The 25,586-nt window shown below is 36.8% G+C and overlaps 2 protein-coding genes across 2 annotated transcripts in view; one reads left to right on the top strand and one right to left on the bottom strand.

The window, feature by feature from the left end:
• Positions 1-433: 433 nt before the first annotated feature.
• On the bottom strand, positions 434-16,358 carry LOC107697659 (receptor-type tyrosine-protein phosphatase epsilon-like). The gene is made up of 20 exons (XM_016498460.1): positions 16,253-16,358; positions 11,625-11,823; positions 10,337-10,408; positions 9,946-10,042; positions 7,742-7,815; positions 7,440-7,573; positions 7,239-7,329; positions 7,001-7,077; positions 5,927-5,963; positions 5,688-5,785; positions 5,404-5,523; positions 5,025-5,188; positions 3,566-3,701; positions 3,332-3,481; positions 3,105-3,198; positions 2,919-2,995; positions 2,220-2,345; positions 1,961-2,112; positions 1,634-1,769; positions 434-1,468 (listed from the first exon to the last, which is right to left on the bottom strand). The coding sequence occupies exons 3-20, from the start codon at positions 10,404-10,406 to the stop codon at positions 1,394-1,396; spliced, it is 1,908 nt and encodes a 635-aa protein (XP_016353946.1). The 5' UTR covers positions 10,407-10,408; positions 11,625-11,823; positions 16,253-16,358; the 3' UTR covers positions 434-1,393.
• A 2,071-nt stretch (positions 16,359-18,429) lies between these two features.
• Positions 18,430-25,586, top strand: part of LOC107697721 (tectonin beta-propeller repeat-containing protein 2-like) — an 18,886-nt gene continuing 11,729 nt past the window's right edge. The window contains exons 1-11 of the mRNA XM_016498538.1: positions 18,430-18,630; positions 19,162-19,419; positions 19,525-19,653; positions 20,007-20,138; positions 20,303-20,460; positions 20,566-20,872; positions 20,977-21,109; positions 22,137-22,595; positions 22,677-23,410; positions 24,477-24,660; positions 24,747-24,920. Coding sequence (XP_016354024.1) covers positions 19,201-19,419; positions 19,525-19,653; positions 20,007-20,138; positions 20,303-20,460; positions 20,566-20,872; positions 20,977-21,109; positions 22,137-22,595; positions 22,677-23,410; positions 24,477-24,660; positions 24,747-24,920 — 2,629 coding nt within the window. The 5' untranslated portion in view covers positions 18,430-18,630; positions 19,162-19,200. The remainder of the gene's footprint in view (positions 18,631-19,161; positions 19,420-19,524; positions 19,654-20,006; positions 20,139-20,302; positions 20,461-20,565; positions 20,873-20,976; positions 21,110-22,136; positions 22,596-22,676; positions 23,411-24,476; positions 24,661-24,746; positions 24,921-25,586) is intronic.

Here is a 25,586-nt window from a genome sequence, read left to right as displayed (position 1 = left end):
TCCATGACCAGCTGTCATGCAATTGACCACTAATAATAATTACCATAGTAATGTTTAGTGACTTAAATGTGTGCTCAAGGCGAGGTGAGGTGACTCAGTCCATGTAAAATAAAACTGATTTTATTAGGTTACCGGGAGTCTTCATCTCATGTAAGTGAACATGAAAACATGTTTCAAGTAGCCTATTTTTAATATGGGTAAAAACTAATTATTTTTTTTTTGTTCAAATTGCTGTAAGTAATTGGAATTGACCGTACAAATTATGCATAGTGTGCACTACAAACCTACTATGCATTACCAATATCAACTGCAAAAAAATTGTGTATTACAACCTGCAAAACTAGTATGCAACTACTAAAAACTGCTTATATTGACTTTCTACAGTAAAATAGACAGAAATTTGCACACACACCCAGGCACAAGTATTGACTGAAACATTTATTGCCAATGTTATTCGGGATTAAGGCATACATACGTCTTTCTTTAATTTTCTTCAGAATTTCTCACCCTGTTGTAGTAACACTGCAGTGACAGCACAGATGAGTTTTTTCTATCTGAACTTGTTCAAACAAGCAGACAAAAACACAAGGTATCGTGTTTGTAGGGAATAATGAAAGGAAGCTATTTCTGTTATTTCACAGGTTTCACTAAACTCTAAATGGTATGTATTAATTCTTCAACCAAATATCATTATGGATTTTACTACTTCCTTTGAATGTTGTACGCTTAATCCATATCTGTATCTCTGTCACAGTTTTAGCCTCTTGGGTATTTGATTGGCTTATGAAGTCATAAGAATAAACAACATTATCATCACAGAAACTTTAAAGCCTGCTAAAGTTTCATTAAGTGGTTGGACATCTCAGTCAGGTTATGAAGGTGATGTGAAAGGTGAAGAGCATGTATATGGTACAAGTGACTTATCAGGGCTGATGCAAATTAGAGTCTGGCCAAGAATTGCCATAAAATTCAAATTTGGAAGTATCTTAATTGATTTTAGTACACACAAATAACCATGCAAAATTTTTCTGGGAAGCAAGCTGGAGCATAAATAGAAGGAACAAATAGTCAGAATGGAATGCTTTACACTTGTGTGAACACAATTTATAAATAAAAATAATTTTGTAGTAAACAAAACTTGTTAATGTACAAATTAAATATTATGGTCATATTAAAAAGAAAAACTTATTTCATACTGAATACTTACACAAATGTAACAAAAACTTAATGCAATAGACTTGAAGTGGTTAAGCCACTGGAGTCTGGTCATATCCAAAATATTACCTTACTGCATATAACAAGACTAGGAAATGTCAAGTGCATGGAGTGTCACTAAAGCACAGTAATATTCTTCAGTTTAAATATAATATAAATGTGTGTTGGTAAGCTGCACTCATTTAAAATTAGCATAGTCCGAGTAGATGTCAACAAAATCTTGCACAACTCTGTAGCAGAAGTCATATTGTTCCTGAAAAGACAAATGGAAATACATTATATCATAATTCACACAGTCAAAAGCCAAAATATCTACTCATTGTCTATTATTTTATGATTATTACTATTTTTCATATTGTAATATAACAGTGAAGCCATCAGCTCTATGTGAACTATGCACAGTGTTTTGCATTCTTACCACAGTTTGGACCATATGTGGTCTCCGAGTGCGTAAACTCTTCACTGTCTGGAATACGTCCAGTAACCCCTCGGCTTTGACCCGCTCTAAGATGTTGCTGAGGGCAATGAAGGTTCCGGTCCGACCAGCACCAGCACTGATGTCACCAAAAAAAAAAAATCCAAAACATACTTTTATGATAGGTTTTAAAGACTTTATACAAAAAATTGCTGTTGAACAATATGAAAAAATGATTATAAAACAATATGGTGTGTGTGTGTGTGTGTGTGTGTGTGTGTGTGTGTGTGAAATGTGTAAGTGAGGGAGCGATTGAGACTGTATGTGTACCTGCAATGCACCACTATAGGGTTGTTTCCAGATTGTTGCTGTTGTTTCTGCACTGCAGCAATAATGTCAATCATTCCCTTTCCGTCTGATGGGATTCCAATCTCTGGCCAACCATGGAAGTGGAACTGTCTGACTAGACGAGTCTGCTTTTCCTGCAAACAGCTCAATTTAGCCTCAATTTGTGCAAAATAAAGGAAGCTCCTAAGTGAAGCGTGTGTTGGAGCATAAAACGGTCAAATTCACTGCACATTTAACTCACTGATGCATATGACAGCAGCATGTCTCGAATGCTGAAAGTCTCACAAAGCGTGTCTCTCTTCGTCTCCAGTACATAATCACCAAATGAAACGCTGCCCTCTGCTGGCCAGTAACGCATGCACTTCTCCTGGAGTGAGAGTTGTTGGAAAGGAAGTGAATGTCAATACTTAGGACATGGAATTGTGGAAGAGTAACTGCACATTTCGTTATGTTTATTAATATTAGTGCTGTCAAACGATTAATCGCGATTAATCACATCCAAAATAAACGTTTTTGTTTACATAATATATGTGGGTATACTTTGTTTATTTATTATGTATATATAAATACAAACACATGCATCCAACAGACAGATGTAAAAAGGTGGCAGAATCAATAACTTAAATTCACAATTACAATAACTTAAAGGCATCAAATGTCTTAATCAAAATCAACCTTGTAGACTTGAAAGCAACAGAAAAATTAACAAAACAGTATCAGAAACAGTGAAACTTTGGGGAAAAAAAAAAAATATATATATATATATATACATACAAAGCAAGTACTGAACAAATAGCATGTTCTTTGTTGTTTTTATCCTAAGCCCTTATTTATGTCAAGTGGCATGTGGTCTTATAATGATGATAATATAATATGTAAATATAGCCAATAGTTTTATTAATAATAGTAATATTTAGCTTTTTATGAAACATATACTTACATCTATGAAAGATGCATTAATGTAGTCTGTGAATTCTTGCCCTCTTTTCATTGATAATATTACCCTGTTGAAGTCATCTAGTAATAAGACAGGATATTGATTACATAAAGAAAGAAAGAAAGAAAGAAAGAAAGAAAGCACTGAAATGATAAATCTGTATCTATAAATATATATCCCTCTTCTCACATGGGATGATCTGCAGTACTCTGTTCTTTCTCATGTTGGTGGGCAGATTTCCGGTTCTCATGTTCTCCTTCATTATGCGGACATTAGTCAATTTCTAAGGAGATTCCAAACAAAACAATATGTTAAAAAAAATATTTATTTTTGTCATTGTATGTTCATAGTAAATCATGAGATCATTCCATACTCTTGCTTAGCAAATCCTGTAATGTGTGTAATGTGGTTCTCACTCTGAATTCTTCCCCCAGACCCACTCGGTCCATTTGTGTGTGTGTGTTGTGGAGTTTGTGGAGGTGGCCTTCCAGAGAAGCGATGTCTAACTCTGTGTCACCATACAGGTAATGCTCTAAAAGTGCCTGGTAAATGAACGAATACTGCATCTGTGGGCGAGAGAGAGGAAATCAGTGGCCAGTCACTGCTGAAATGAGTTGAATACAGAAGAGGGACTGCGGAAAGTCCTTTACTTCCGTTTGAATGAGCTGACAGCGCTGCTTTCTTATCCTGGACACAAAGCCGAACACGTCCACCCTCGCTTCAGCGTGCATCATATCCATCATCGCGTCAATCACAATGAACGTCCCAGTCCTGCCAACCCCAGCACTACACAGAAAGAAAATGAGTCATGAGATGTGAAGTAGGGCATGAAATGAGGGATAATGAGATAATGTAGTAAAAACTGCTGGGTCTTTCCATTTGAATTACTATTTTGGGCTAGATAATTATCTCAGTTCAATTGAACATGGGATCAATTTTATATTAACATTCATAATGCTGTGAATATAGCAGGTTTTTACCATACAGCATACCAGAAAAAGTTGGAGTTGGCCATTTCACTGCAATAAGGGACTTTTCACACTTTAACAAGTGGGCAAGTCTGTGGTTCTGGCTGAGGTGTTAACAATCCCACATGAGGGGGGCGTTTAACAGCTGAGCCTCAAGACATCTGCGTTGGTGGTTGTTTCTGCATACTTTGCATTCCAGACTGTTTGTTATAGCTGAAATGTTCACGGTTTCAACTGTTTCGCCCAATAAATAGCACTTAACTCATTAGCATGCACGGGTGCATCCCTAGAGATCTAATAGACTGTAGTATGTAACACATTTCTATTATATACTGTACATTCAATTTCATAGGGGCCATTCACACAGAACATGTTTTTGCTTTGAAACAAGTGAGACACAGGCAGTGGAATGGGGAAAACAAAAGGTCTCAAGACGCCTTTTTTTTTTTTTAAGTTGTGCTGCATTTTTAGAAAACTGTGTAATTTACATTTATTAATTTAGCAGACGCTTTTATCCAAAGCGACTTACAAATGAGGACAATGGAAGCAATCAAAATCAACAAAAGAGCAATGATATGCAAGTGCTATAACAAGTCTCAGTTAGCCTAATGCAGTACACGTAGCAAGGTTTTTTTTTTATAATAAAAAGAAAACAGAAAAAGAATATAGCAAGCTAGTGTTAGAGGCCTTTTTTTTTGCTTTTGTTAATTGTATAATAAATAAAAAGAAAACAAATAGATAGAATGCAAAAAGATTAGAAGAAAAAAGATTAGAGAAGCTAGTGTTAGTTTTTTTGTTTGTTTTTAAAGAAAACAAGCAGTTAGTAAATGAATAGAGTGCAAGTCTAAAAGGGGCAAGTTTTTTTTTTTTAAGAATAGATTTAGAATAGAGAGTGCTAGAGTTAGAGGGTCAAATAAAGATGGAAGAGATGTGTTTTTAGCCGATTCTTGAAGATGCTCGGATTGAGTCATGCGCGGGATGTTGCAAAAGACACAAAATAATTAAACGCGTCCATCTAACGTATTTACAGTATATAGAAAAACAATGGAAAAGTAGCACTGTGGAATGGAAATACGCATTCTCTGTGAATGACCCCTTAGTCTGTAGGTGAATATATTTTAAGAATAGCCCGCAGTCTTACCTACAGTGCACTATAATTGGTCCAGCATGGGCAGGGTTGACAGTCTTGACTTTCTTGAGGAACTTAAGCATGCCAATAGGGGAAAGGGGTACACCAAAATCAGGCCAGCTGGTGAAATGCAGCTGAGTGACCAACCTTGGAGGTCTGCAGCCATCAGCAGCATGCTGCAAAATCACACCAGCTTGCATAAGTAAAAAAAAACGTATAAATTTATATTATACGAGCAAATACTGCCTGGCTGGTTCCACAAGGGTGTAAAAAATTCTTGGTTACTAAATTACAGGCCTGTCAAGAGAATTAGTGTATTAGTATGTCAGTATATTATGCAGAACATTTGATTACTGATGATGTAATATTTCTAAGGGAAATGACCACTCACATGCTGCACACAGAACTTCCTGATTGTGTAGTCCACCAACACTGTGACATCTTCCATTGCCACCCTCACACAGCCATAGATCCAGCAGCCCTGCTCAGGCCAGTACTGATAGCACTTTTCCTGCATTTCACACAGACATCACACATATTTAACCAAATACTTGATTACTGCAATTTATTAGTAGTGTTTTGTATTTCTTTTTTTTATATTGTCCACTTTTTTTTATAACTTTCTGCAACTATTTACATGTTAAACTCTTACAAACTTGTGATGTCTCCTCTTACCTCTTTTCTCTCTCTTGTGTTGGTCAACATGACTATAGTGGCAGATTTATGCTCCCAAACCATCCTCCAGAAATCTCCCACTGTCTCTGGTTTTGGGCCTGAAAATAAGACAAAAATATTGAAAATCAAAACATAGATGAATTAAAGGTCATTTGAGGTTAGAATGTTTACTTTTGATTGATTCATTTACCTTCTTAATGTTTATTACAAATGGGAAGAGGGAAAATATTTGCGCATACCTTGAGCCGCAATAAATTTGTTTTTTTCTCTGTAGCCCTATAGGAAAGATCAATGAATCAATCCTGAGACTCAGAAAAGTACATTCATGTGCAATGTCAAGATATAAGGCATTATAGGCATTATACAATGTATTATTTATAAGGTATTGAAGTCTTATAACAATATGCATACTGTATTAGATCACAGGAATTAAAGGGATAGTTCACCCATAAATGAAAATGTTGTCATTAATTACTCACCCTCGTGTCATTCTAAACCATGACCTTCGTTCATCTTCAGAACACAAATTAAGATATTTTTTATGAAATCCGAGAGCTTTCTGACCCTGCATAGACAGCAATGTAATTACCACGTTCAAGGCCCAGAAAGGTAGCAAGGACATCATTAAAATAGTCTATGTGACATCAGTGTTTCAATCGTAATTTTATGAAGCTACGAGAATACTGTTTGTGTGCAAAGTAGGGGTTGAACGTCTTCTGATTTTTTAAAGTCGACTTTTATGTGATGAAAGTCGAGTCACGGCGATTAATTTACCTGTACAATAAGCTGTTTAAAACGTGCATTCTCCCGTTCAATTTCGAACATCCAGTAATATAATCACACGTCTTGTGGAGCGCTTTCAGAGTATGCATTTATTTGTTATTTGAACTGTTTGGAAACGGAGCGTAAATGTGGAAGTCCTTCAAAGATTTCTTATCCTGTTGCGCCCTCTATAGGACCAGCGACTAGTCGACGTCAAGCTTAAAGCGTCATGGCAGAGCATTGAAGTTGATTGGTCGATTAGTCTGTGCAACCCCTAGTGCAAAGAAAACAACAATTTAAAGAATAGTCGCATGGACTATTTTAACAATGTCCTTACTATGTTTCTGGGCCTTGAAATGTGGCAGTTGCATTGCTGTCTATGCAGAGTCAGAAAGCTCTCGGATTTCATCAAAAATATCTTAATTTGTGTTCTGAAGATGAACGAATGTCTTACGAGGTTGAGTAATTAATGACAGAATTTCCATTTTTGTGTAAACTATCCCTTTAATTCCTACTTCTTTTTTTTTCAAAAGCATGGAGAAAGTACTCACATTTATATAAGAGGCATTTATGTAATCAGAGGCCATATAGCCATCTATGTGTGAAAGCAGCACTCTTGAGTGGTCATCTGAGAATGAAATGAAGAGATGTGTTTTATTAAACTCTAAGGACCAACTTCCTCCATTCAAATCCTAACAATCACGATTACAAAATTATACTAAACCTAAAGGACACAACACAAGCTCTTCCACAGTGTTTGGAAAGTTTGCAAGTGTGAGGAACACATACAGGGCAGAATATTGGGATATCTGTTCTTTTCTCTGTTCTCCTCTCTGCTCGCCTCTTCAAAGGTACCACAGCCAAAACCGCAAGGCAAAGACTTTAAAAGAGAAGCAGCAGAAGAAAGAAACATTATGTGAGTATAAGAAAACAAAATGAGTTAGTGTGCATGCGGAGAATGATAAAGTTTGTGTGTGTCTAAACTCTTACATTAAATTCCTCTCTGAACAGTTTGCCATCATCTGCCATGCGTAGGCGAAACTCTTCCTCCAGGGCGTCCAGAGGGATGGGGAAATAACGCTTTGATGGAGAGGGTGATCTGGGGAGGAGCACCACCGTTTGTTCTGACAGAGAGAGAAGAAGAAAGACATACAGGCTGAAAGAGAGACATTCTTCTCCTGATTCTGTTTTATATCTCTCAAGCAGATGCCAAGTTCTAAAAGCTTTGTTCTGAAAATATAGGCTTGATACAAATAGACAAAATGGCAGCAAAAAATCTAATCAAAACTTACCTTGATCTTCCAAAAAGCCATTTGGCAACTTTTTGTCAACCGAGGCGACAAGATCCTTCCTTTGCTCTCTAAACCTGAGAGATTTTGAAGTAAGACATTTATAGAGAGATAAAACAAAACAAAAAGTAAAAAATGACAAAGTTCTCAATACACACCAAAATCTAAAGTTCTTTCTCATGGGAGATTGTTTAGTTGTCTGATTCCTCAGAGCAGCTGAGAGAGAATGACTCGCTGACACACCATCACAACTGCTTTCACATTTCACTACACATGCAGCTGCTGCTGGAGCAGCTTGGCAGGGTCATAAACAGGCACGCGCACACACACACACATACTCTTAAAGGTGAAGTGTGCTATTTTATTATGTTAAACTAATTTATTCTCTCTCTGCTGAAAAGGCAGCAACAACTGTAACTAAGCCTTTTGTAGGCTGATTCCCTGAAAAAGTATCAACACTGTGCCTCTATGGCTCTATCTTTCAAAACATGGCTCTGTTTGTTTAATCGCAACCAATGGTGTGCATTTGGAGTGAAGCTATCTGTTGGACTGACCAATGGTGGACAGGGGGAGTGTCAGGAAACCTATTTGAAAACCTGTGGCCGGTTACATCAATGATGCAACGCAATGCGTAAAAAGACAGTATAAGTCATTATAATCAGTAATTATGTCCCCACTGGATGCAACAAATGCCTCGTTTGTAATGGGTTTTAATGTTTTTGTCTCATCGCTCCGGCCAGACAACGGCATCAACAGTATGGTGAGGGGCGTAACATTTCCGTCACACGCTTGAGGTATTCAGCCAATCACAACGCACTGGATAGCTGGCCAATCACAGCACACCTCGCTTTTCAGACCGATGAGCTTTGTAAAAATCGGCGCGTTTCAAAAAGGCGGGGCATAGAGGAGAAACAATAATGTACAGTATGTGGAAAATAATGTGTTTTTTTTTACTTTAAACCACATAAACACATTTCATTACACCAAATACACAAAATAATGTTCTTTTTAGCAGCATCATATGACCCCTTTAACATAGAGATTATGCAGCTAGCCCCTGCAATTATTTTTGCAGTTATATCTGGAGGCCCAGAAATTACACACTTCATCTTTAACAAACAATGTGATATAATATAATGTATTATAAATTACATGCTTGAGTATTTCATATCTAGGAAATGGTACAAGATAAAGACTAACATGTACTGTACATTTATGTTCTTGGCAAAAAAGAATGTAACCAAATATTCAAGATTGAGGTATTAAATTATTTGCACTATATTTGCAAATAATTTTGTAATGTTGGATACAAGTAATGTTAGAAAGATGAGAACACTTGACAGGAAGAGTAGGCTACTGTTCAAAACTGTGGGGCTGGTAACATTTTTTTGGTTTGTTTTTGAAAGAAGTCCTTTATGCTCACAAAGGCTGCATTTGTTTAATCAAAAATACAGGAAAAGCAGTAATATTGTGAAATATTATTACAGTTTAAAATATTTGTTTTTGATTTTATTATATTTTAAAATGTAATTCATTCCTGTAATAGCAAAGCTGAGTTTTCATCTATTACTCCAGACTTCAGTGTCAAATGATCCTTTAGAAAGCAATATAATATGCTGATTTAGTGCTTAAGAGAAACATTTCTTATTGATGTTCTGCTTAATATTCTTGTGGTCTATATTACAGGATAGGTTTGAAACTAAGGTCATTTGCACTTCACTTACAACTATAGAAGAACACTAGAGGGGAACAAGTGTTAGTTCTGCAGGTAGGAACAGTGAGGGGTGAGAATTTTTGTAGGTACTACAGACAACATGTGGAGGAGCCCTAGAGAAAGTGAATCTATTAGAGGTATGATTATCATTTCATTTGAAACTGCTGAGTTGATGTTATGATAATAAGGGAAGCTTTGGATAAAGAAATTTCTGGCCTGGACAAATGAGCAATTTTCATGTAGCGAGAACAGGAAGTTTGATGCCTATCAATAGATATTTGTACAGGCATAGTTGGCCTGAGAGGTTTAATAAAGGAATGGAATTACAGCAGTTGGCAACACTGTAGGCCAGACTTATAAATGCCTAGAGCTTGAGTACAGTGGGGGTCAAAAGAAGGGCTGTTCACTCATATATATTTCATTGTATCTCTGCATATAATGTATAATGTGTTATTTAGAATAGAATGTTTTTGGGGTATGTGTGTTATCTTACCTCAGAATGTAGGCGATGAGGAGAAGAAAGATGACAAGCAGGAGAGAGGTGACGAGGCCTGAGGCTAAGACATGTGAGCCTTGAGGCGCAGGAGACTCTGAACAAAGAGAAAGACAATGGAAGTGAGTGAAGTAAGATTCTCCACAGGCTTTTCAGCAGGCCCAGATGGAATATGCAAGCTTTATTCAAGGATGAAAATGAATGGAATTCTGTGGAATGGATTTAAACTGGATAAAATTGGATATGAAAGCATTTTCATATTTTAAAATGTGAAACGTTCCAATTCCAGACATTCCAATCCTATGGAAATTCCAGTTCTGGGAACAGATTACGTGTCGACATGTTTCTAAATAATTTTAAGTGGAAAAACACATATCGGAATATGATATACCTGTGGTCAGGTTTCCATGAGAGGAACTGTTTGAAATGAGAGCTGCTGAAACTAGAAACAGGACCATCATGGCTGCACATAAGAAGAGAAAACAACAAACAACTATTTGAGTGTCCTGGTAATAGATTAAATAACTGATAACTAACTTTATTTGAAAATCTGCATTTTCCTTATGATTAAAGGGATAGTTCACCCAAAATGGAAATTTTGTCATTAATTACTCACCCTCATGTCACATTTTTCATCAAAAATATCTTAATTTATGTTCCGAAGAAGAACAAAGGTTTGGAACGACATGAGTGTGAGTAAATAAAGACAGAATTTTTTGAATTTTTGGGTGAACTATCCCTTTAAGAATTTATAATTCAGTACTATTCAGAACAAATTACTTTTTTTGACAAAATTCTGCAGAACTAAGATACACTTAGATGTGCAAAGGCTTCACAAGAGATTCAATTAACCTATATTAAATCCATCAATCTTTTTCTCATGCCATTCAGTAAGAATCTTCCCCCTACATGAGCAAATCTAAAATTAATTTCAATTAATGGTCCAAAGAGTTGTGGCCTCTGGAGATACGGCACCATCTACCGCACACAACCAGCAGCAACTGAGAAAAGTAGGACAAGACTTTCTACTCCGGATATCATCGCACTTTTATATCTAAAAAGGTATTGTGTGTAAATTCAGCCCAACAATGATCATTTCTATGTGATGTTCAGTATATAATAAACTTAATATTGAATACAGTGGGGTACAAAAGACATAATGTGATTTGAAAACGTAAAAATGTAAAAGAAAATAATATTGTTGAAAGAATAAGAAGTATTTCAGATTCTACTTTATTTTTAGGACAATAATCAAATTTGTGACATTGATCATGTGAAATTTGTATAAAGGGTCAGCTGTTCAAGTGTATTTTCACTTGTGGTCTCAAACATTTAGACCCCACTTTATTTTTAAATGCCTTCCCAAATGACTAAGACATTTTTAAAATGCCTTAAATTAATAATTGAAATATGCAATTAGAAATGAATGTGGCTTGGTTTATAAGTGAGTGGTAATAAGACAACTGCATATGTAGATGTCCAGCAAATCACCCAACACCGATATATGATTGATCCCCTGTAACTTTTTCAATGCCACTGAAGAGAGATTTCACATATTAATCCTTTCAAAAGCTGGAACAGAAAATCTAGCTTCCTCCAAACGTTTATGAACTCTGTCTATAGAGATTAAAAAAGAAAACATGAAGGATTAATGCAGCCTTACACACAAGCATACTCACAAATGTGAAATATGTCTCACTCCGAGGCAACTTCTCAGTCCATAGCTTTCAAGAGAGGCGACATTAATTATTATGATACTTTTTCAGAAGGTCTCCAGGAGTCATGATATCTGTGAAGGCACTTCTGTCTTTCAATAATATATGAGTGCAGGTTTTTTCATTGTCCTCTCCGGGTGGGCTATCCTTAGATAGCCACTGCCTGCAAAGAACAAGGAGTAAGGATACATTAGGAGAGGGAATTGTCTTTTTTTTTTTTAAACCTCATAAAATGTGTAAGACAGGCAGTGGCAGAGGGGGTTGTGGAAAGAGAGAGAAGCAAAAAGATCCACTTTAAATCTCTCCTTTAGAATTGTGCCAGTTGATTTGTCACCCAAAAATCAGTTTGAGAAGATCTACTCCTGTTGGAAAACTGCCAATCTGTAGTCAAGCATGCATGGCTAACCTTATCTATACACCTTGTAATGTAGACTATCAGAGTCTGATATATTCAGCATTGTCTCTACAGCAGCAAATAATAAGCATTTCATATCATACCACAGTAAACTAATTTATATTTTATTATTTTGTATTTGTATTTTTTTTTACACTTGTTTATTTTATTTATTTTTTTATAAATCTGAGATTAAGAAATAAAGCATTTTAAAAGAATGCAAAAGCTCTGACCATTATGGGCAAGGAGGAGAAGCGTCCCACCCATAAAAATTTTAGCAACAACCCTGGTCATAATATTCTGTGGTAAACTGGGTCAGTCACTTTTGGTCATCTCAGGGCCCTGACCGGATCACATGAATGCAAATCAAATCAAGAACATTGTCAATTAAAACCAAGTGACGGTTACTCAGGCTCTAACAGCACTGAAAGCCAACATTATTTTTACATGTACCATTATTGTGAATAATGACAGTGTCTAGCCATAATGCGTATACATTAAATAAAGGTTCAATCTTATCCATTAAGTCGACTTTTACTCATTTCTGGATGGCCATCAATTTTCATTTAGCTAAATAGAATATGTGCATATCATGAAACCTTTATTTGAGACATGCAACCATTCTTTATTTTTTCATGGTCTTCCTATGAGCTGACTGTGGATTGGCACTGCTCAGTCAACACAGAGGCTTCCATAACTGGCAGTCTGGAAGCGGTTGTTAATGTATGAGTTAATGGCCTTCATGACAAATTCTCATGAAAAAATCATGCAGACAACACCAAATGAAACAGTCCCCCGAAAGATGAAACAACATACCGACACACTACAAGGAACAAGCAGCATCTCAAGCAGTAAAACCTGATCTGAATGTCAATGCATGCTGTGACCTTGAGAAATGCATGTTGCTGCGCTCTGCAGATCTTTCATATGGAAATTGAATGCATATTGTTGGTGCTTAATAGTTTGAATAAAGAACAATGTGAGAGAGCACCACTAATGAATTAAGACAGGAGGAAGTGCCTGTAACCTTTATATAATCCAGCCTCTGCTTTTCTTTGTTAGCATTATGTATGTATGTATGTATTTTACATAAATCTCAGACACACATTTTCCCACTCATTCGCAGAGGAAAACAAAACACACTTTTCTGTCTCTAAGAGATGCAATAAGCTCCCCATCAACCACTAACTAGAACCTTTGAGTACAAAACAGGAAGATATTTTAGCTTTCAAATCCAATAGACTTCCTGTGTTAATGGGGGGCTTTAGATCTATAGCCAGGATGTTGCCTCCCGTTACTCCCTTTTACTGATTGTTGCTTATAGTTCATTAAGGCTTTTTGCTTTTCAAGACAGTCCAAAATAACATCCTATTCGAATAGTGTTACAGTTTTCCAAAACTACAGCCAGAATCTCTCAGTGTATAATTTTTGTGTCACTAGCGCATTCAGAGCACATTCTGGAAATCAAAGTGTTCGTTTTCATTCATGATATTAATTAATAAACTCTCTGAGCAAAAATTAGTGTAGTGTAGACATTAGTGTAGGTCCAAGTAACCATGTAGTCTCTTCAAACACAGGAAACAGATTGGATGGAGGTGTTGGAGAGATGCTGACCAGCACACAGAAGGCTGACTCTGCACTATAACTGACCTCTATGCAAGAACGTGACTACCAGCGTTTATTTTCAAGATGCATTTAATGCAGAACAAATGCAAATGCTGATGCATAGTAAAAAGTCTCTTCCATAAGCTATGAGAGCTTCTACTTCTGTAAATTTCTTATGTGCATTACCAGTCTATGACTTATAGTCTATAAATTTTCTATCTAAAATTCACTTAACCTTCACAAATGTGGTTTGCCACATCAGTAATGGATAACTCCTAAACCGATATAGACCGAAAATCCATAATCTTGGCTGAATCTCTAGAAGCAAAATGATTTGTAACAACTTCACATTACTCACATGCAATCGAATGTCCTATAATAAGATTAAATCGATGAGAGACCTGAAACAAAATAATCACTTTAGTGGAAAAGGTCAGAGGTATTTGTTTCTTGTGAAATATCTGGAATTCACATTACGGAACAAGAACAGATAATGAATCAGATTCCAGTAAGTAATTTACAGTAAATCTGCCATTTCATTTATACTGACCTCTTGGCCTTGTCAGCTACGAGGGTCTTAAAACCGAAGTGTTTACCAACATCTTAAGCTTTCAGATTAGAGTGCTGTGCACAAGTAATTATGAAATTAATCTCCATTTAAGCGCATGTCGCTTTAATCCTGCCGGCTGTGCTCTCTCTCTCTCTACCAAAAACAAGGTCACATCACACCATTGTTATACATATTACATAAACTTCAGGAAAATGCATCTATGAGATATGCTAATATTATTAAATCCATTTTCCTAAACATTTATTCATCGCAATAATAGGATTCAAATACACAGTATGCTTTCTATGGAATGCTTTTGAGACTTAAAACAGCTTTGCTTTAATCTCTGAGAGATAAAAAGGCTAAAAGCTGGAAAATATTCAAATGCAAGAGAGGGATGGAAAGATTTGTGACTTAAGATGTTTGCAAAAATGGTTATCAATGAATAATCCGGACTTTGGAAAACTATTATTCTAGTGGATGTGTGCGGTTTAATATAGCCTGCAGATCACAGTCATTCTCAGCTGGTGGGTAGTGACCCGAAAATGGATTGCAGGTCTATTTTGATAGGGTCTTGAGTGCAAAATGAATGAGGAATGTTGTTTAAATCAAAGGCTATTCTGTTAAAACTATTGCAATTTTTGAAATGCAGAGAAAACTATTTAAAACAAATTTCTATTTGTTTTTTGTTAAGTTTGTGATGTTTGTAGTAGTATTAATACATTTTAATGTTTGATTATGAAGATATTTTTGTTTGCTTTAGTATGTGTAGTGCAGTGGGTCACCACATGATAATAGTAAATCTGGGTCCTGGAGCAAAAGTACAGTATAAAAGACAAAGAGTACATTATAAAAAGTCTAGTTGTGTACTATTTCTACTTGACCTTATCCTTAAAAGTAGTATCTTAATGGAATCTGGTTGATTCTGTTATATTAAATAATATTTTTGACTTGAATACAATCTGTTCATTTACATGTTTTCACATCTAAACATCTTTTACAGTGGCTCTAAAGTATTTGTGGCAAGAATGGAAATGAGTATACCAATGGCATCACCCTCTGCCTCCCCCTCAGGGCAAAATCTATCGGCCTCTTTTTCCAAACGTCACATCCACACAAACAGACTCATGAGAATTGCCTTATGCAACTTTTTATGTTCCATTAATATATGCATAAAGGAATAACTCAAGTGACGAAAAGGTCAGTCAACTCTTTTCATCTATATGACATTAGTGTAAACACAGGATGTTGATCCAATAATGCAATAACACTATTCTCCCTCCCTGTTTAACCCTTAAAAGTGCAGGAACATAAAATAATTACATTTAAAATTAAACATAGAATTAGTTTTCTGATATTTCCTGCGTATAGGACTAAAATCTTTTATGTTGTTCTTCGAAATATTGTTTTTATTTTCAATTTTATAATATGAAAATAACATGTAAAGATATCAACATTTTGCCATGTTACTTTCAGATCAATATTGTATTTTTTTTTATTTTATTGCATATATTAGTCACGTGGCCCGAGAATTTGCAGAAACCTCCTTTCAACATTTTAATGCAAATCTTTACTTATCCCCTAGTATACAGAAACCATTTAAGGGTTAATATCTGTGTACGAGCTACAACATTTTTGAGCACCTTAGGCGTGTGCAACATTTTTGGGCAACATAGGTGCAGTATGAGACAGCTGAAAAATATTGCTGCACGCAAAATGCTGTCTAGACAGGCAGCTCAATAGATTTTGAAACACAACCCACTGACTCGTGTTCCTTATAAACAAATCTTGCAATTATTAAACCTACAGTAAATGCATGCAGAGTAAACACTGAGACAAAAACGTAAACAGGTTAACGAAATCTCGTGTTTACTCGAGTAAATTTGAGTAAACGACAAAATGGGCGATGCTGAGAGAATGAATTATTTCGAACTCATCATCACGAACGTGACTGAGACCGTCGTAAAACATATTTCCTTTTACCGGAGAAAAACTACGCAAATGATAAATGGACATTTTGCAAATTAATAATTGCAGTATTACCAGTATGATGTCCCGGTCCATGTAAAGTGTCGGTAAAATCCAGTGTTCAGTGCTGATGGTTGTTGAGGATGCTGTGCATAGTGTCTGTGGTCCCTCCTCTCTAGTCTACGAGCGCCGGTGCCTGCCGTGTGATGATGATGATGATGCGCCGTGCGTCACTCTCATTTATGGTGGAAAAATTTTTCCCCAGTCAGTCATCACAGCTACATGTACTCTGGATATGCGGAATTGCAAATAATGTTATTATTTTAGATGCTGGCCAGACAGCGAAAGTTTTGGTTAAAAAAAACGTTAATAATAATTGGGGGAAAAAGGCATGAATACATTTTAGATCTGTAAAATATTATTTTTGAACTGTAAAATTTAAGTCATGTACAAATTAGAAAATATCTCTTTGAGGAAAGTCAATAGACGTATAATAACTATGTTTATTGCCGTTGGACATAGGCTACCTCTAGTGTCCAGTTTCAGAACTGCAGCGCCATAGCAGTTTCAAACCAGCAATCTCAGACCTGAAATTAAAGTTCATACTACTGCAGAACCATAGAGCCATACATGACCGTTTCAAGCCAGCAATCTCAGACCTGAAGTTAAAGTTCGTACTACTGCAGAACCATAGAGCTATACATGACCGTTTCAAGCCAGCAATCTCAGATCTGAAGTTAGGGTGGAGATTATATTTTAGTATTTGAAGTTAGTTCTGCTGAACCACTGCACCATAGCGGACAACAGTGCCAGGCCAGCAATCTCTGACTGTTTAACCAATCCAGATCTCAGCCAACTATTTTCTTTTTCTGGCTGACCAAATTCAACTTAGCCAAACAGAAGCCTTTTGCTTTTTATTTTCTTTTGATTGGCCAGACTCACTCCAGAGATCAGCTTAATGCCTAATGCTTCTTGACACAAGAATGCAGTCTGCGAGGAAGAAGAAAAAAAAGCCAGAGTTGTTGAATGTAAACCAGATTTGGCCCAGACTCTGTTGCTATCTGTGAAGGACTGAGGAATAGATTAAATTGTTAAATGGATGTGAATGTGACTGCATGGCATTATCCAGTGTCCATTAAATCAATAATTAGGCTATATCGATAATAATATTGGCAATCTCTGACTGTTTAACCAATCCAGATCTCAGCCAACTATTTTCTTTTTCTGGCTGACCAAATTCAACTTAGCCAAACAGAAGCCTTTTGCTTTTTATTTTCTTTTGATTGGCCAGACTCACTCCAGAGATCAGCTTAATGCCTAATGCTTCTTGACACAAGAATGCAGTCTGCGAGGAAGAAGAAAAAAAAGCCAGAGTTGTTGAATGTAAACCAGATTTGGCCCAGACTCTGTTGCTATCTGTGAAGGACTGAGGAATAGATTAAATTGTTAAATGGATGTGAATGTGACCATGAAATCAATAATTAGGCTATATCGATAATAATATTGATAAACATTTTTATTAGGCATACAACATTATGCTCTATAGTCTAGTAGATGATCGTGCTGTGACTACATACTGATTGGAAAAAGTATTGATCCTGTCTTCCTGTTATGTTTTTGACTTGATGGTCTACAGTCCATCCAACAGACTTTTACTTATAGTAGTCAGAGGCTAACTATATTATGACTAAATACATGGTCTGTGAATGTTACTGTTTGTTCCAGTTCAGATCCATAGTTGTCTTTTTCTATGGCCTATTACATTTGAGTGCATATCTGAGTTAATGAAATACAGACTGACCTTTGCCCTTTGTAATAGTAAGAAAATTAAGAAAATTGGTAAATAAAGCATATGAATATTTCAAGTAGGACAACATGAAAATATTAATGTAAATACAGTCCACAGAGAGTTTGTTTGTTTGTTTATTAAACCTCTTCAAGCAGGCGTTATCATTGTTAAACACAAACACAATAAATCCAAGCATCATACATAGATCACATATTTTAAATGTCACAAAACTTGGATAAACTTTAAGAATTCTACATTTGTTTAAGTAAAACTTTATCGTGTGAGAAAAGTTATTCCTATGTTATTCCTATGTATGTCGGCGCTATCATGTATGTCTGCACTATGTCTGTACTTTCTTCTGCACTGGAAGCTCCTGTCGTCAAGTCAAATTCCTTGTGTGTGTAAACATACTTGGTAATAAAACTCTTCTGATTCTGATTCTGAGGAATTTAATCGACGTGAGTTTCACTTCCGCTGCTGTAGGTGTCGCTAGCGTTAATTTTCTTTTTCAACCCAAAACAGAACGAAGAACAACACGAGCTTGTCAACAAGAGCTATCTGTCAAAGCAGCAGAAATGTCAACAGATCGCCCTCATCTAAACTATAAAAACGTTTCATAATCGTTTCATAAAAGGTTCATAATCAGTGTGAACTTTTCCCGGTGGTAAGTTTTGTGCAAACTGAAAAGCTCAGGTGGTTTACCGCGTAGAGTTCGCTAACTAGAAAACACAAATCTCTTACAGCAAATTGTAAACGACTGTTCTTTTTATTACTGGTCTTTGATATTTATTCAAAGTGCTTAGGCCACAAATATATCAGTTGGACGCGTACTGTCCTGCATTAGCGTGTTTAAAACGATGAGACCTTTGTAGTGTTGTAAAATAGGAGAAGATGCTCTCATGTTGTGAATTTTAGGCGTGGTTAATGTAGTTAATATTGGCTTTTGCGTGTGTTCACTATTTAGTTCACTAGACTAGACTATACAGACGTTTGGATGCGATTGATACTTTTAGTGTCAATGCGGAGTGGACGCGTTGTGTTAGAAAGATCAATGACTAGCTGTATTTTTGACTGTTCACGTGATTAAGTTAAGCAATAAAAGAATAAAGCTTCATAATAACTTTTATATTATGATCAGAAACATTAACTTTTATAATCTTGTACTTGGAAATGGACTTTTGAAATTGCCACCTAGATTTCATCATCAGTGGAAGCACAGATCCATAGGGTGACCATGGCCACCCATCCAGCACCACTGCCCTTGAGGGAGTTCTGCCCCCTCTACTACCTTCTCAATGCCATCCCTGCTAAAGTCCAGAAAGGTTTCCGTTCGGTCCTGGTCTACTTGACTGCACTGGACAGCAATAGTGATTATATAGCCATTGGTTGCAGCATCGGCATGCTGTACCTTTACTGCAGGAGAGTAAGCCAAATGAACAAATACAATTTAGAGGTAAGTCTGCTTAGTGCTTCCTCACTCTTCGGCAGCACTCACTGTTGATCTCATCTGGTTAGGTAGTGTTTTATACAATATATCTTTTATAATCTGTTTTAATAGGGCAAATGTGAGGCCATTACTGCAGTGAAGTTGCTGAGTTGTTTCGATGATCTTGTGGCTGTCGGGACGGCATCGGGCCGGGTTGCTTTCTTTCAGCTTGTGTCACCATTGCCTGGTAGAAATAAACAGGTACAGATTCATCTCTGATTACAGTTTTCAAGTAGCAAGAGTTTCATTAAATAAGTGATTAGGTTTCATTTAACTCAGTGATTATTCACACTATATTGGAATAACAATGACTATTTAATACAACATTTTTACTTTCCATCTGTGTAATTAGAAGATAAAAATTAAGCATTTATTTTATTTAGCTTTTAACATTATTTAAGGTTTGTGTATGTCCAAAGTAGCCATTTTTTGTGTCCCTACAAGGAAAAAAAAAGCATAAAGACACATTTATCTAATTGATAATCTGATTATTGATGAATAAATCTTATTAGTCAGTGGACCATGGTGTCACATTTTTTGTTGTCCTATTACAGCTGAGAAGGTTTGATGTTGTGGGCTTGCACAAAAGCACAATTACTGCATTAGCATGGAGTGCTAATGGCATGAAGCTCTTCTCTGGTGATGATAAAGGGAGGGTGGTCTATTCTGCTGTGGACTTGGATCAAGTAAGACTTTTATAAGTAGTCAGTTGAGTGTATTTCAGATATTTGCAGTTAGATGGACAGTATAGTTCTGTCTGTCTGTCTGAAATCTGATTTTGTTTGACTGTCTAATGGCTGAATATATGTGTGTGTGTGTGTGTGTGTGTGTGCGCGCATTGGTCTTTTAGGGAGTGTGTAATCCAGTGGTCCTCTTTGAAGAGCCTTCAGCTATAGTTCAGTTGGAATATAGTCAGAAAGTACTTTTGGTTTCTTCCCATCAGCGCTCAATGCTCTTCTACACGCAAGAGCAGTCACATCATCAGCTGGGCACTAAACCACGTAAAAGGTACAAAACCCTCAGTCCATCTTCTCCTAAAAGTATGTCTATTATTGTCAGGATTGCAGCACTGAGTGTATGCTGAATTCTTGATATCTGGCTTTATTTTTACAGCAATGGCAAGTTTGGTGCCTGCTTCCAACCAGCTCTGTGCAAACAGAGCGATCTGGTGGTTTATGCAGCCAGGCCAGGGTTGCGTCTGTGGAGGACGGATGTGCGGGGACGTGTCGGGGAGACCCACGTCTTAAAGCCACTTTTTAATCAGGATATACCTCAGTTTGAGCTGTTCCCTCGTTCAGGCCCCAACACTGGCTACAGACCTTCAGAAAGACAGTTGGGAATGGTCAGCTGCTTCTTGAAGGAGGGCTGGGTCCTCAGCTGGAATGAATATAGTGTTTATGTTGTGGACTGTACCAATCAAGTAAGAATGCAGTCCTTGAATCTAAATTATATATTTAATTGAAATGTTGCCAATGCAATCTTAATTTGTGTTGTTTTTCTCACTTATTTCATTTGCTCATTAAGGTCATCATTGGAGGATTGGAAAGCAGTGGAGATATTGTGTCTGTGTCATGCACTGAGAATGAAATCTTCATTCTGAAAGGAGATCGGGACATTTTGCGGATCTCAAATTGCCCTGAGGGATTGGTTTCCAACTGTGAGTTGCAGTACTGATGTCGTAATGGCAGTTTTAGTCATGCACTTTGCTCCATCAGCAGTACTCAGATATTAAGGGATTGGAAAAAGCCTCTTTTGCCCTCGGCAGTTTAAAAATTGCAGTGTTTACTTAGTCATCCTTTTGGGTCAATTGGTATGAAATGATGAATAGTAGCTTCATGAGTTATGGTTGTTGATGTGTCCCCCTTCCTCTCAACAAAAAGATGATATTTAAATTCTTAGCAGATCGTTTAGGGATCACTACATTTTTTTTTAATGTTTTCTTATACTCATTGAGGCTGCATTTATTTGATTTAAAAAATACAGTAAAAACAGTATTATTTTAAAATATTACATTTATTTACTACACATTTGTATTTTAAACTGTAATTTAGAAATTATTCTAATATGCTGGTGCATAAGAAACATTTCTTATTATTATCTGAATATACTGAAAATACTGCATTTATCTGAAATGGAAATCTTCTGTAACAAATAAATGTCTTTACTCTCACTTTTGATCAATTTAAAAGGCTAGTTCACCCAAAAAAAAAAATTCTGTGATCATTTACTCACTCTCAAGTTGTTCCAAACCTGTATGAATTTCTTTCTTCTGATGAACACAAAAGAAGATATTTTGAAGAACGGGGAAAACCAAATAGTTGTAGGTCCCCGTTGACTTGTGTAGAATGTGAAAAAAGAAAAAATAAGACAAATTTTCATTTTTGGGTAAATTGTCCCTTTGTTTTATAAAAGTATAACTTTCTTTAAAAAACAAACAAACAAAGACCCTAAACTTAAGGTAGCTGCACCCAGTAGCCCCAAAAATGTCACACTAAAAGTGTTTTGCTGTAAGTTTGCTGTGAGAAGATTTCCTATGAAAATGTTCCAATGCTTTTGACAAGTGTCAAAATTTTTTTTGTATTTTTTGCTTGAAATGCCTTTTTAAGTATTGCTTGAGTGTCCACACTCCTTTTAGGGCCATTGTATCTCACATACATATCTTTCTTATGTTTTTTTTCTCTCAGTATTAGACCACTCCAACCGTTTTACATCTCCTCTTTCCACACCCACTATTTTGCTGCCTCCTAATGGCGCCGTTGAAACGGCTCAGCCAATCAGGACCATGCCCATTATTACAGAGCAGGAGACCCAAGCCAGTCCTAACTCAGAGGAGGTGCATGATGGAGTTGAGGAGTCAGAGGAGGTGCAGGAGGAGCAGCATCTTGAAGAATTCAGTCATGTGGTAGAGGCTCTGGAGTTGGAAGAGGACTTGGAGCAGCAGCGGGCCAGTTTGGGTACAATGGAGTCCCGCAGCCGCAGCAGCTCAATCACTTCATGGGAGAGCGCGCAGGGCATGTTTACCACCACAGAGGCCTCAGAGCTTTCCTCCAGCCGATACAGCACCATCACCCAAGAAGACTTCCAGCAGGAGCTGGTGGTCAAGGCCATCAAGCTGAAGAAGAAAGGCAAGAGAAGACGGCATGGTAAGAGGATCAGTATAACATGATGTGGTGTGTAAATTTGATTATATTCCATTCACTGATGTTCTCCATGCATTCTGGCAGATAGTGGGAATCGTGTCAACGAGCGCAGCAGCTGGTCAGAGAGTGTTTTGAGCCAGGAAGGTGCAAGCAGTGACGTTCTAAACACACCCATGAGCGAGCCTCCTTCAGACCACACCAGCCTCCTGTGCAGCAGCCTCGACCTGCTCAGTGCTGGCTCACCGGACCAGGATGGTTCCATCTGTGGAGAATCCCACAATTCCGATGCCTTTCCCATTCTTAGCCCATCAGAACCCTTACAGAGCGAAGAGTCTCATCAGGACCCACTTAACCAAACAGCAGAGACCCTACCGCCTTGCCCTAAATCACTGTCACTACAAGACATGGAGTGTCAGGTGTACAGTGAAAACGTGTTTGCAGAAAACGAGCAAATTGCAGCTACGCCTGACGTGGACATGCTGCTGGAATGTACCTTCTCATACATGCAGGCAGCTGACGAGCAGGACATCATGAAGGAATATGTGAAGGAGAACAAAGACACCCTAAAGGATTCGGAGGAACATTTTAATCAGAGTTTACATGGAGACTTTAATTTGGATTTATCTTATGATCCCATTAGGCCGCTAGGTTACTCCCCGGAACCCGAGCCAACACCATCTAGTGATGAGGAGGATATCTATGCACATGGAGTGCCATCCAGTGCTAGTCTGGGGGACGGACTGAACGCCCTGAGCTTGCAGAGCTCATCTGCTAAGCAGAATGAGGACGAAGAGACGCAGCTCCTCAAAGCTGACCAGGTTAGAGAGCTAACCAACTAATAGATAAGAGATCTGTAGTAAATCAGGAGAAAGATACTTGGATCATTTATATAATTGTGTAAAATACACTACCTTTCAGAAATTTATTTGATCAAAAATACGGTAAAAACAGTAATATTGTGAAATAGTCTTGCAATTTAAATGTTTTCTATTCTAAAATATAGAAAAAAGACATTTATAATTCCTGTAATGGCAAAGCTGATTTGTGACCCTGGACCACAAAACCAGTCATAAGGGTCAAATTTTTGAAATTGAGATTTATACATCATCTGAAAGTTGAATAAATAAGCTTCCATTGATGTATGGTTTGTTAGGATAGGACAATATTTGGCCGAGATACAGCTATTTGAAAATCTGGAATAATTCTGGGAAAAAATCAAAATATTGAGAAAATCGCCTTTAAAGTTGTCCAAATGAAGTCCTAAGCAATGCATATTACTAATCAAAAATTAAGTTTTGATTTATTTGCGGTAGGAAATTTGCAAAATATCATCATGGTACTTGAACTTAATATCCTAATGATTTTTATAAAAGAAAAATCGAAAAATAAAAATAAAAATCGATAATTTTGACCCATACAATTTATTGTTGGCTATTGCTACAAATATATCTGTGCTACTTATGACTGGTATTGTGGTCCAGGGTCACATTTTTCAGCAGCCATTACTCCAGTCTTCAGTGTCACATGATTCTTCAGAAATCATTCTAATATGCAGATTTGCTTCTCAAGAAACATTTCGTGTTATTATCAATGTTGAATGTATTATGAGTTATGCTAATATTTATTTTTGTGTGTTTTTTTTTTGTTTTTTTTACCCTGACAGTTTTTTGATGAATGGAAGTTCAAAATAATAGCATTTATTTGAAATAGCAATCTTTTGTAACATTATAGATGCCTTTACGGTCATATACTGTAAAAATATGAACAGCAGTACAATGTTCTTAAAAGTCTGTGAGAATCACCCTATTAAATTATATTTATGTTATGTTATGTCTCTGTTTTAATCTCTTTCTTTTTTTTCTTTTTTCTTTTCTTTGTTTGAAGTTGGCTGAAAGCTGGATGGGCTACAGTGGGCCTGGTTGTGGCATCCTCAGTCTAGTAGTGACGGACAGGTATATCTGGTGTCTGGACTTTAAAGGAGGCCTTTTCTGTAGTGGTCTTCCTAACAGTAGCTTGAGCTGGCAGAAGTTTGAGGAAAATGTCCATCAGGTGGCGCTGTCCCCAACAGGTAAAACAAACAAACATTGTGTAAACAAATATTAGTTTTTGGTGTTCTTGACTAAGTGTTGTCTTGTTGCTGATGTGTTTTCTTAGGCTCATTGCTGTGGAAGGTGGAGCAGAAGACCATGACTGCTTACGCTTGTGGGAAAGTCACCATCAAAGGGAAGAGACACTGGTACAAAGCCCTGGACGACACAGCGTTTGTAGCACTTGGAGATGACACAGCCTGGATTATTCGCACTAATGGAGACTTGTACATACAGACAGGTGTGGGAGAACAACACACAACATACTGATCTCACATTACAATGACAGATTCTACTTAATAACCCTGAAAAGCTTTAATTGAGTAATCTGTATCGACTTTTAATTCATAAAACTTTATACCTATATAAACATTACTCACACACAGTTGCTGTCACTTAACAGAATTGCAAACTGCACATATCACCACAGACCACAGAGAGAGATGTTATTTCACTATTGGACCACTAGAGAGTGCTGTATGTACTAAAAATAACTCATTGTATTTAAATTAACAGGACAGTTCACCCAAAAATGAAAATTCAGTGATTATTTACTCACCTTTATGTTGTTCCAAACACATGTGACTTTAATTCTCCAATGTAACACAAATGGAGAAATGCAGTAGTTGCTTTTTTTTATACAATTAGTTCCTATGTGGGCTGAGGACATTCAAGGATCGAAAACGATCCAAAAACACCATAAAAGTGGTCCATATGACTTGAAAAAGATTGTATTAACTGACAAAATCTGATTTATACTGCGGTGTAATTGAATGGAAAAGAGCAACCACAGTTTATCCAATTGTGTTGCATAAAAGAAAGAAATACTTTATATGGGTGTGACTAAACAATGACACTTTCGTTTTCCTCTAAACTGACAAAATAAATAGTCATATCACGTGTGGTA

The sequence above is a fragment of the Sinocyclocheilus anshuiensis genome, unplaced genomic scaffold, assembly GCF_001515605.1.
Source record: "Sinocyclocheilus anshuiensis isolate Anshui unplaced genomic scaffold, SAMN03320099.WGS_v1.1 scaffold446, whole genome shotgun sequence".
Taxonomy (NCBI): domain Eukaryota; kingdom Metazoa; phylum Chordata; class Actinopteri; order Cypriniformes; family Cyprinidae; genus Sinocyclocheilus; species Sinocyclocheilus anshuiensis.
This window is presented reverse-complemented; position numbering and strand designations above follow the sequence as displayed.